Genomic DNA, 12,419 nt, shown 5'->3' on the forward strand with positions numbered 1-12,419 from the left:
TCCTTTTATGAGATTGTTCTATTCATCTCTAAATTTCAGATATGTACGTACATAATTTTACGACTACCTACCTAAATATGCTCATATAGTAGATATATGTACCTACATAATTTAAAATTTTAGGGTGGAGTTACTAATTTAACTGCAAGCAGGAAATGTTAATTGACTAATAAATTATTTTCGAAGCATTCTAAACACGAAATAAAAAGATAAAGCACAAGTGTGTTTACTTCAAGTTAAACTTCAGTTTACCTCTCAAAAGGATTCATCAACTCAAATACTTCTGAAGCTATGAAATTTGTTTTTAGCAGATGAATTCAAATCCTCTAATCGCCTTTATTTTCAGGTATGTAAATTTTTAAATGACGGTGGGCTTCAAAGCCAGCATTTCATTTTATTTCGTTTGTTTGACATTTCGGGTTTTCGAATTTCCTCATAAACACAGATTTTGATTGATATCCCTAACAATGAATGAGCGCTGATGAATGTCGGTGATAGAATCCCATCGCTAACATGAATGCATGGATATACCTACATCCATGCGCACTTATCCACATATACATATGTATGTATGCAGCAAAACACATATGGATGAGAGGCGATTAACATTTTGCTAAAAAGCTTCACTTTGATCTTCTAGCAAGTCCATACATACGTACATACATATTGTATATGTTATGTGATGCTGTTAAACTATACAAAGGAAATAAAAGTACATTTGTTTTATTTGGAACAGTTTTATTTATGGCTATTCTAAATTTGGCTATGCTAAAAGCAGTCAGGACTCGAGTTATCTTTATAACGTTAGAGACCGTATAAAAGTTAATGGTTTTATGCATGAAATACGGCTACCCATATGTATGTATAAATATATATATGTAAATATTTATCACTATTTATCTTGATTTTATTCAGGGCGTGCTTGTGGTAAAATTTTTGAGAATATTTTTTCTAACTATATAATATACATCTTTTATGGTCTTACATTTTATTCACTTTTTTATACCCGGTGCACTACTGGTACGTTGCATTATGTTCGTACGTTGCATTACATTAAAGCATAATGAAATCGAGATATGGACAAGGGACAATGTTTTTTATTAAATAAAAAAATGTTTTCGTCTGATGGAAATCTTTATGTTGGCCACTATGCGCTCCATTGCTTGTGTGTTTGTATACTGCAACTTTCTAGTCATAACTGTCAGATATGGCCAATCTAACGATATTTCGCAGCGGTAAAACTTCAGCAGCTGTAACACTGTGTTTGATTAATAAACCTTAGGTTCACTTGAATAGAGACAATAACCAAATAAGAAAAAGTAATAGTAAATACAGGTTTTTTTTACATTTAGTATTTAAAGCTTAATAGTTTGTGCTGCCACTTTGTTTATAAATTACTTCGTAAATACGTTTATAAATGGATTTGTACAATTTTTCCAGATAGCCACCAAGCCGTTTTATTCGAATTAAATCATTTTTGTCTTCAAACTGTTGCCCATTATCATAAACCTATCGAACAAGCCATCCACATAGATATTCAATAACGTTCAGATCTGAGAAATACAGTGGTCATGCTAAGGTTTCAACGTTTTGGGATGCAATCCAAGGTTTCACCACAGTTGAAGTGGGTACAGGTGCATGTCCTTGTTGAAAGATTCAATAAATAGGTCCAAATGTTTCACGCATCTCGGGAAAAGATGATTCCAACATAGCTTTATAGCTGTTTTCCCTCGTTTTGTAGTCTACAATTTCCAGCGAACGCGCCATAGTACGATATTGCTCCCTATATCATAATATCACCTTCACGGCTGTGATGTCGCCTCAAGATACTTCCTCCTCCTTTCTTGAGTCATGGAAATAGATTGAACTTCCTTTCGTCACTAAATACTACTTTTTTCCATTCACCGGGATCGTTATTTCTAATAGAACTCCAGGCCATGTGCTTCCTTGCAAAATCGAGGCGGCGTACTTTGCGAAATTTGTTCAAAGATGGCTTTTTGTAATTTTTTGTGCTTCAGATGTAGCCTTTTAGATCTATTGTAAAATATAGATTCTATAGAATAGAGCTTCGAACGGTGGATTTTTTGGCTTCAACATTTGCCATTTCTTTAACTTTTGCTGAGGCGGAAATCGATGCAATCTAAGGAATTTCCTTCGGTGTTAAAGCCATCGCAGTTCTGCCTTTGAAGTTATTTTCATAGCAGGCATCTTGTTTCACGTAAATATCCACAACGTCTGGACTTCGACCTATCTTTTGGCAATTTGACGATTTGAAAGTTCCTCTGAGGTCAAGATATCGATTTGTCCTTTCGCGATCTGTTAAACATGTCTGTTTTCCCATTTTATTAGAATTAAGAAAATGAAACACAATGAATGCTTAAAAAACCGTTCCCTCTTTACAGCTTTAATGCGCAAATAGTGTGAACAAACTGAGTGGCTCTATTAAGTAAACCAACCCCAACCCCGTCAGTGTAGGGTATATCACTGGTCATCTTCGTCTGGCTCATCTAAAGGTAGGCCCAGGAAACATGCTGTTTCGACGGGTTGGGTCCAGAGGGAGAGGGGTGTTAGATGAGTAGGTTTTAGGGGGCATGTGAAAATGTGGTTAGTGTCGTGCGGGGTACCTTCACATGCCGGACATATGTTTGGTATGTTTGGGATCATTTCTGCATAAGTAGGAGTATAACCCGCTATAGTATCCAGAACGTAATTGTGCCAGTGTTACGCGTGTCTCACGATGAAACTGGAGCTCTTCATCTGCTATAGGTGGTGGTTGGACTCCGATTACGGCATTCACAGGACGGGAGTACATGAAGGTGGCAACAGTCTCCCGGTGAATGTCGTTTATTGACCAGTAGTTTCTGGCATAGTTTAAAAGGTGTCTCCTGACATGCCTAGGAGGCGGCTCTGGCTCAAGCAGGTGTCTGCAAAGGTGAAACCTGCGGCAGCACCCTAGCAGGAACTGCTTCCTGACCCACTGCCTGTCACTAGTTCCAGGCGACCAGACAGGCGCAGCATAGTTTAGAACCGGCCGACCAATTGCCTTAAATGTCGATAGCAACAGTTATTTGTCTTTGCCCCAAGTGCTGTCGGCAAGCGATTTGAGGACCTTGTTGCGATTTTGGACTTTAGTGGCAATTGCGGTTGTGTGCGCTGGGAAGAAGAGCAAACTGTCGAAGGTTACACCCAAAATTTTGGGATTGTTTACCGTCGGAATTGGTGTGTCATCGACTTTTACCTCGAGGAGCAGTTTGACCTCCTTTGTCCAGATGGTAAAGAGGACTTAGTGGGGGAAAGTTGAAAATTCCTCGCAGTGAAAAAGCGAAAAAGGTCGGTGAGATAGTTGTTCACTTTGGAGCACAGGCCATCGATGTCATTGCCCGACGCCATTAACGTGCAGTCGTCAGCGTATGAGACCAAGTTGAAGTTTTACTGCTGCGAAATACTGTTAGATGGAATAATATGCCCCTTAGTCGGTAAACGTGTGCTCATGCTCATTATATATTTTGTATTTTAGCTTTTATAAATATTATTAATTTATTTATAATATCGACACTACTACCGACATATATGTAAATACTACGGAACTAACACCAAACTAATAATTAATTATTTTGTTTTTCTCTTTGCAGGTGTTAGTTATTAAATCACAAACCAAACCAGTCAAGCCTTCTACCACATATCTTCAATGCAACTAAGACACAAATTCCAGGCATATCTCGAATTGCATTAAGGCAAATTTTATCATTAAGAGCAGCGAATTACTGCAAGTTATTTAATTTACAATTTACGACAAACCACAAACACAATGCGGCTGTTAATCTTCATGTTGGCCTGTGGTAAGTATTAAAGACACTTTTATGAGAAAATAATACAATTATTTGATTTTTATTATTTTCTTTATGTATGTATGTACATTACGGTTCTTTGAATCCTGATACTCAGGGTGTCCCCCAAATATTAGTGTTGCTTTGGTAATGATTCCTTTGATGATGATAATGCATTCTGATGGAAAAGTATCGGGAATAAAAGGCAAAATATTTGTTATGTTCTAAACTTTACGGTATCCACTGAAAACGGGTGCTTCGAAACGGTAGTTTCGGATCAGGAACCATATCAGATGAACTCAGTGGTTGTGCGATGGTATTTGTTAATTGTTGGTCAGAAAACCCTTCACCATGGCAACATTTTAAGATGGTGCGTTATAGGTGAAAAATATCCATACGAGTCTGGCCATGTATACAAATATATCAAATAATTCAAAAAAAATTATTTTCTAGGAATTTTGACAAATTTTAAAGAGGTTTTTTTTAATTATTAATTCCTGTTACGTCTTTGACAGATGTGCATATATAAATTTTGGTCAAAAAGATTAAGATGAAAGGCCTTTTCTTTTTGCCAAGCGTTAGCAAGTGGTATAAATAAACATATCTTGGCAGCGCTGGAATAAACCTGCCTAAAATTACATTTGTTTGTAAAATAGTGAGTTATACCAGTTACTCGCTAGCGGCGAATGCTCCTCGGTAACTTTGTTGTTGGTTTCACATATAAATTTTTCGTCAAGTGAGCCGAGCAGAGAGATAGCGAGCAGAGAAATGGCGAATAGAAGAAGCCTGAAGTGAATTATTGGTTTATAACAAACAAATTTTGACAGGGATCTCGATAATCCAAGTAAGGGCGGCAGACAAGCAGAAAATAATAGTGGATAGGAGGAAAAAGATGGAGAGTTGATACTAATTATAAAATCGCTGAAACCGCTATAAACAGGTTGCATATGAAGCTAATAACTTCTCAATATTCAGAGTAAAGTAAAAACTAAGTTGAGTCACTATTAGCACTGCGAAAATAGGCAACTGAGTCTAAAATGATACTATGATTCCAACTCATTGTTCTCCAAGCAGATTTGGCAAAAATGTTATTTAGTCTTACAGCATAAATTCTTATTAGAGAGTGCCCAGTTGAGCCTCGCTTCAACCCTCTGATGCCAGAATGAACTTGCCCAATCCAAAATGTAGCCAACTTATAGCCCACTACTCCAAGAATAGCTAAAGCTAATGCAGCAATCGTACAATTTTCTATAATGGCACAGTAGCCTGGTACCCGTCATAAGCTTCAAAAGCCAAAAAATTATATGTAACGAAAGGGAAGTCAGACAGGCATTATCAGTACGCGCTAGAGAATAAATGCATATAATTTGACATGACGAAGAGCTCATACAACATTTAGTGTGTTTCCTTGGGTTATCCAGCCCACTGGAACGATACGGATCATGTTTATGAGTGTTGGTAGCACTGATATAATACGTCTCTTTTGGTGGTATGAAGAAGAATTAACAGTTTGCCGCGTTCTTCCACAAGATTTGTTGTCGAAAAAGTATGGAATACTTAAAACAAAATTCAGACGATTACTTTATTTCAAGGAAATTTGATATAAGTACTATAATGCCGCACGCTTTGAAAGCAGAAGATAAAGAAGAGTAGAGAGGTGTATCCCTATCCTAAAACTGAAAACCGCACCCTCCGGAGGCTTATAGCTTGCAAGTAATTTATTGTTAATGTTGTGTAATTTAGCGAAAAGTTAGTGCTTCCTGGCACCTGAAAAAGCAGATCTTCGTATGCAGGTTTCATTGAATGTTACAGAGGTGTCCACCAGAAGGGTGTTTACATTTTGAAAAAATAAAATAAAAATGTGATGTTTCTAAAATATGCGCTGGATATATAAAATTAGATGCGACCTGAGCTTAAATCTCAAAATACATACGTACATGAAAATTGGAGTTATGAGAATGGGTCAAGATTTAGCTATAAAAAGAAAACTTTCGTGGCTGCATACATACAAACATTTTTGATAAATATGCAGATGTGACCACAAGTTTGTCTTTTATGCTGTGTAAAATATGCATGACTGTATAAATTGAAAACACTGAGGGAAGCATTATCAATTGAAACTTTGAAGCCGTTTTGCTTGAAATTTTGACTTTTTGGATTATGCCACTCGTGCAGCAAATGAACGTAATTTATATCAAGGTGTGTCCCTCGTAGACAATTCATGAGTAAGGAAACTGAGGATAAACAAAATAGTTTACATTCATTCAAGTACTAGTATGGCTATATTCGATTATTTCAAAATACTTATATTATATGTATATGATATATATTTAGCATTTATTTATATGAATCTAATATTTATTATAACTGATTTATAGTGGCACCTTCTATACACGCATACCACGTATCAGCCGCCTCAGCGGGCGTTTCATTCATTAACGAAAATAACCTAGATCGAGTCCCACAAACTCCCAACACACAGAATGCTGCCTCGAAAACAATGCGCAATCGTCGAATGTATGCAATGTGTCCGCCACACTTCCAGCGAGTCGGCACCGAATGTTACTCCCTCCTGCCACAGGACAGCAGCTGGCTAGAAGCGCATTTCTTCTGCAAGGACAAAAACGCTAAATTGGCAGAACCACAAAAGAGTGCCGATCGCAAATTGCGTGTCTTCCTCAAGCAATACGATGCACAGCGCGGATGTGAGTAAATAAAATATAGAGCACACCTTACATTTTTTTTAATCCTATACTTAACTAAATTCTTGAATTTATGATATTTTTCATTGCAGTAAATAGTCCTATTTGGATTGGAGCCACTTATGATTGGCAAAGTAATGTATGGCAATGGAGTATTAGTGGCAAAAACTTAACCTATGACGCCTTCAGTCGCATGGAGCCTGAGTAATAAAATTGTTTACTTTTAATTTTCTAATCCCAAATAGACACACGTCGAAAGTAAGGTCGACTTTAAAGTTAGTGGCAACTTCCATATTCGAAAAAATATTCTGCTTCAGAATTTTTATGGGTTGATACTATTTGCGTTGTAATTAAATATTATAAAGTCTACCTTATTTTAAGTTTATATATATATATTTATATATATATATTATATATATATATATAATATATATATGTACAATATTTATATATATAATATATATATGTACAATATTTATATATATATATATATATTTGCATAAAATTGAAATTCCCACATCTAATCATTTGAGATATTACTAATGAGCGCCTATTTTGCAGGATCAGACAGAACTTGGAAAATCATTGCGCTGTTTATGACCCAAATTTGGACTACAGGTGAGTTAAAATTGTTCATTAGATATAGCGTTCACGGCCTTTTCTCATACTCACTCAACGCAATTGAAACCATTTTTTTTATTGTGCATGGAATCAAATAAGATAGTGACCACCAATACATAGGAGGTTGAGTCCTACATGGGCTTTTGTACTTTTGTTTTTAAATTTTATTATTTGAGATCGCTTATGCGGCCGCATACATAATTTATTAGGTGTTTGGCCGCGTTTCTCGTCCAATTTGTTGTGTGCGTCTTGATGTTGCTTCTGAAATGCAGTGCCATAGTTTTGTGCCGCCTGGTTACGAGAAACCATTTTTATGCACGGAGGCTTGCTATTGCGTGCCTAGAGGCGACAGCTACTAGAAATTATTTAAATTACCGAATTTATGTATGTGTCGAGTAAAAACAAAGAAAATACGATATGTTCACATCAATCATTAGTTCAGTCCCTTCTTCCACCACTGTTTATTCGGTTTTAACGTTTAACGTTCAGACTCAACATAAAATTCATCCCTGTACTAAAAAATGTAACTAAATAGTTTAAATAGAACTTGCACACCATACCTAGAAATTAGAGCTATCTCATAAAAAAATTAGAAGTATACTCTTCAGAAATGGTTTTTTTATATATTTTATTTCAAATATTTTTTCGAAGTAGTTTCCATTCCTTCTCTGACAGGTAACTTCAGATCCCATTTTCGTAAGAAAGACTGTTCTACAGATTCGTATTACATCAATGAAGAAAAGAATAATCAGATTTAACTAAGTGAATTTCCATTTTCATCAAAGATATCAATTATGGAGATTTGAACCAATGCAGGAATTAAACCATTCAATCCATTTCAAATTCCTCTTGGAAAACAGTTATTTTTTAACCTCAGAAGTTACTGTAACATGACCACATCGTAGATTAATAAAATGTAATCAATCCCAAGCTACACAAGGATTATTTTTTACAGTATTACTAGGGATTTCCAAGGAAAGCTGCATCGAATATTGTCATATAGAACAAGCATGATGAGAACCTTATAAATGTTAGTTTTGTTCGTCGAGAAAGGCCTTTACTACTCAATTGCCTATTTAGTCCAAAGTAGCACTTGTTGGCAAGAGAGATTCTTCGTTGTATTTCAATGCTGACATTATTATCGGTGCTCCTAATGGTTGATAAACAAACGAAGTCTTTTACAACCTCGAAATCATAACTGTCAACAGTGACGTGAGTGCCGATACGCGAGAGCGGCGACTGTTCGTTTTGCTTCTTTATCAAGTTTGGAAAAGATAGAGATTGTTAAGCCCGATGATGTCAATATCATCGGCATACGCCAACAATTGTACGCGGTTATAAAAATTGCGCCTGGACGTTAAGTTCTGCGGCTTGCACGATCTCTTCCATTATCAGTTTAAAAAAGTCACCCGACAGCGAGTCGCTCTGTCTGAAACCTCGTTTTGTATAAAACCGTTCGAAGAGGTCCATCCCATGTCTGACGGCGCTGCTGGTATTGAGCAGCGTCATATTACATAGCTGTATTAGTTTTGTGGGTATACCAAACTCAGACATAGCGGCATAAGTCCCTCTGCAACTTGTACTTACTTTTTACTTGTACTTTTTGTATTCCTACTTATAAATACAGGGTTGCCCATATTCGACAGACCCGACGGATTTCGATGACTCTTTGGGCCCATTCCAATCGACGATTGTCCGCAGGCAACAATCTTTGCGTCAATTGAATCTTATACGCACGTTGAGTTTTCACCATTGACTTCTTTTGTTGAATGTAAATTTCAACAATTTGGGAGCGCTCGCGTGTCGTGTACAGTTCCATGGTAAAAATCTGCTGACGGTTACAACGCGGTATGCCATTAAGCGATCTGACGTCTCTGTCAAAAGATACAGGGTTGCCAAATGGGTCCGTCGAATATTGGCAACCCTGTACACATAGCCGTTTTTAGGCATGTCAAAAAGTTGTCATACAAGTTTTTGCGCTTGCATTCAAGCTGTTGCCATTAGGGTTGTCAATGTGGCCATTAGGGTGGTATTTAGGTTGTCAATCAAATATTACCGTACCTATCACAATTTATATCCATCCGCGGCTCTGAGATTTATTTTATTCAGTGTCATATTGTGATAAAGTGAATTTAAAATTGTTTCACATAGGCATCTAACCGCATTGTTATGACACAGTCTTAGCCCACTCCCGTAGGCGAACCTTGACGTGTACCATAAGTCAGCACTTAAAATGCGAACAGTTAACGTGTGAAATTGCTAATCAAGTTGTCCGACTGCCCATCAACTTAAAACGTATTGCGGTCAATTGACGTGCTAATGATGTGTAGCGCCAGACAAGAATGTAAACAAAATTGAATAAACGCACACATACACACATACAAGTGCATGCCTGTACATAAACACATTCATTTGCATTTGCAACTGTAAGCTACAAAAATGCATTAAAAATTATAAGGCAGCTACGTAGGTGCATTTAAAATTTGCCAAGCATACCAAAGTGTGTACACCACAAACACACATACATATGTATGGACATTTCAGCAATACTTTCACTTCCCAAAACATCACAACACAGCAAACACCGGTTCAGACCACGATGGAAAGAATAATGAGATGGTGCCTATCGTGGTTCCGTTACTTTGCTCTCAGCGAATTTGACAATGAGTGACGTGATTTTATCACCAATATGGCCAGATTACCATTTTCGTAACTTGATTTAGCATTTTTTTGTTATTTAGTCTTGAAATTTTTGTAATAAGTTCTAATTAAAATGTAATGTCTATATTTTTGTAAAATATACATTTTTTTTTAAATTAGTTTAATAATTCACTTAGTTTTATTTAACTTTACTTTTTTTTAAGATCTGGTCACATTGCCCATGATTGCGGTTGTTGTTGATGTTCATGAATATTCGTTTCTTTTTTGAAATGTGCGTTATTTAACCAAACTTTTTAGTGAATATCATTCTTGGGTTCAAACATTTGCAAACATTTTTTTTCTCAATTTACTTAATATCGAATTCTCACATTCAAAATGAGGTTTGTATTCTTTGTAGAATTTTGAAGTTAAATATTAAAAGTTACAATTAATTAATTTGAGTAATCAGTAATAACCTTGAAGTTTTTTTCCGTTTTTGTTCCCTATTAAATTTGAAATTTAAATCGCTGCGACCAAGAATTTGAGCACCATTACATTTGAATTTGACTTGCAAATTAACAATTTTCTCAAATGGAGAACAGATGCCACTTTTTATTGAGGAAACTCTAACCGCTACCAAAACATATTCAAACGCCTGGTATTTGAGAAAGGAGAATAAGTTCGTAGCGTTTTTCCCGAAGACTGGTGTCAACTGGTGCCAACTTGTTGAGCCAGTTTTTAAGGACCTCTTTGTTATCGAAGGTAACAGGGAGCGGAAAAGATGGTAATTGGTTGGTGCAAGGTCCGGAGAATACGGCGGCTACTCAAGGACCTTCCATTCGAGCTCTTAGAGTGCGGCTTTGACGACTTGTGCAATATTGGGCTTGGCGTTGTCGTGAAAGAGCATAGTTTGACCAGATCAATCAGGTCTTTTCAGTCGAATAGTCTCATTCACGGGGTGTAGCTGGGCAATGTAGAGCCCCTTGTTGACCGTGGCATTCTTTTCGAGCATTTCTCAGTGCATCATGCCCTCCCAGTCCCACCAAATACATATCATGATCTTCTTTGGATGAGGATCTGGCTTGACTCTCGGCTTTGACGTATCTCCTGGAGCCACCCACCCCTTTATTTGCTTCATATTGACGTATGAGCACCATTTCTCATCTCCCGTTACGATTCGGTACAAAAAGCGATGTTTATTCCCATGGCAGCCGATTCTACGTTACCGGAATGACTCGGGCTTTTCCTTATCAAGGGCTGCCGCCCCAGTAAACTAGCCCTGTCTAGTGTACCGTATCCCCACCGCGTGTTGTTCGATGACGGGCGAGATGCTGAGAAGCAATTTGAAGGCGACTTTCCCTGTTTTTTTTCGTTGAGCTCGTAAGGCACCCAAGCTCCCAATTTTTGGGTAAATCCCATTGATCAGATTTCCAATCTTGAAACAGTTTTGTTGAGGTAAATGTTAGTCATTCTGACGTATGTCTTCTATTTTTCACGCTAAGCTAAAATAACCACTGATTTTTCAACACAAAACTTAAATTGTAGTAAATTTTTCCAATGTTTGCGAGTTTAACGAATGCTGTCGATAATATTGAAATGAAAAGTTTATTCATTAGTAGGAAGTCTTATAGCTGTGTCTATTCCGAATGTAAAAAGCATTTAATTTCAAAAATCGATCGAAATGTGTCGAAGTAACGGATTTTTTTGTAAAACAAAATTCAATTTTGTTCGCTCTAATGAACGTAGGTTAAGTTGGGTTAGGTTAGGTTTCTTTGTGGGTTTGGGAACTAGGATTGTATATATATTCGGGTTGAATTTGATCGCACTTATTTACGTGGGTGAATAAGTGCCGAGCTCACCGACGTAACCCGCCGCACTCGTGTGGGTGTATCTGAGAAGTCTCTGCGAACGTCCCGATTGCTCGCCGAACGCTTAGCCTTCGGGAAGCCGATGCCAGGGTAAGGCTCTATTAGGTTAGGTAAGGTTATCTTTTGTTTGGTTTGTATAGGCGAGATTTACAAGCTCTGTGAATTTATTTACATATTTTCGCTCGGCACTGAAACACACTTAATTTCGTTGTCTTACGTTTGTGTGTAGGTAGGTAGGTAGGCGAAATGGTTGAAGTGCACCTGGCACTCCTCAAGTAGCACTAAAGCGCCGTTTTGATACCATTATGAGACCTCCAACAGGCAGATATGTACAGCCAACCAGAGCTGTTGATATAATGGAGAAGATTGATTGGATTTAGATTGGCGCACAGCCCCAGACTATCGAAGAAAGGAGCTCCCAGTGACCTTAGTCTTCTAGCTGCCAAACCCGGACATTTACAGAGAAAATGCTCTCCTTTCTCTGAAAGGTCCTCACAGCTTCTGCAATGGGGGTTCAATGGTAATCCTAGCTTTTCCGCGTGTATGGTAAACACAGCCACGAGTTTGGAAATTGAATGGCGAGCAGTCCAAAGAACTTTCTGAGTCCTTCGTATATCGTATTGAGGCCAAAGGGTATTTAAAATAGCACATCTTTTCTGCGCTTTCCTGAGAAATATTGTAGTTTATGTGTATATTAGCTTAATTTAAATAAGGTTAGGTTAGATGCACTTAGGCTAAGTTTTAATAGATCTTGATCACTC

The 12,419-nt window shown here is 37.3% G+C and overlaps 1 protein-coding gene across 4 annotated transcripts in view; it reads left to right on the forward strand.

Moving 5' to 3' along the window:
• LOC128859924 (trichohyalin) overlaps positions 1 to 12,419 on the forward strand; it is a 220,489-nt gene that overhangs the window by 200,699 nt on the left and 7,371 nt on the right. For 3 of the 4 annotated variants that reach the window (XM_054097075.1, XM_054097078.1, XM_054097077.1), the window contains 4 exons: positions 3,633 to 3,839; positions 6,206 to 6,532; positions 6,622 to 6,733; positions 7,091 to 7,147. In XM_054097075.1, the coding sequence (XP_053953050.1) occupies positions 3,809 to 3,839; positions 6,206 to 6,532; positions 6,622 to 6,733; positions 7,091 to 7,147 (527 nt within the window). In that variant the 5' untranslated portion in view covers positions 3,633 to 3,808. The remainder of the gene's footprint in view (positions 1 to 3,632; positions 3,840 to 6,205; positions 6,533 to 6,621; positions 6,734 to 7,090; positions 7,148 to 12,419) is intronic. The other variant, XM_054097079.1, reaches the window with a different exon arrangement.

This window comes from Anastrepha ludens, chromosome 4, assembly GCF_028408465.1.
Source record: "Anastrepha ludens isolate Willacy chromosome 4, idAnaLude1.1, whole genome shotgun sequence".
Classification (NCBI taxonomy): domain Eukaryota; kingdom Metazoa; phylum Arthropoda; class Insecta; order Diptera; family Tephritidae; genus Anastrepha; species Anastrepha ludens.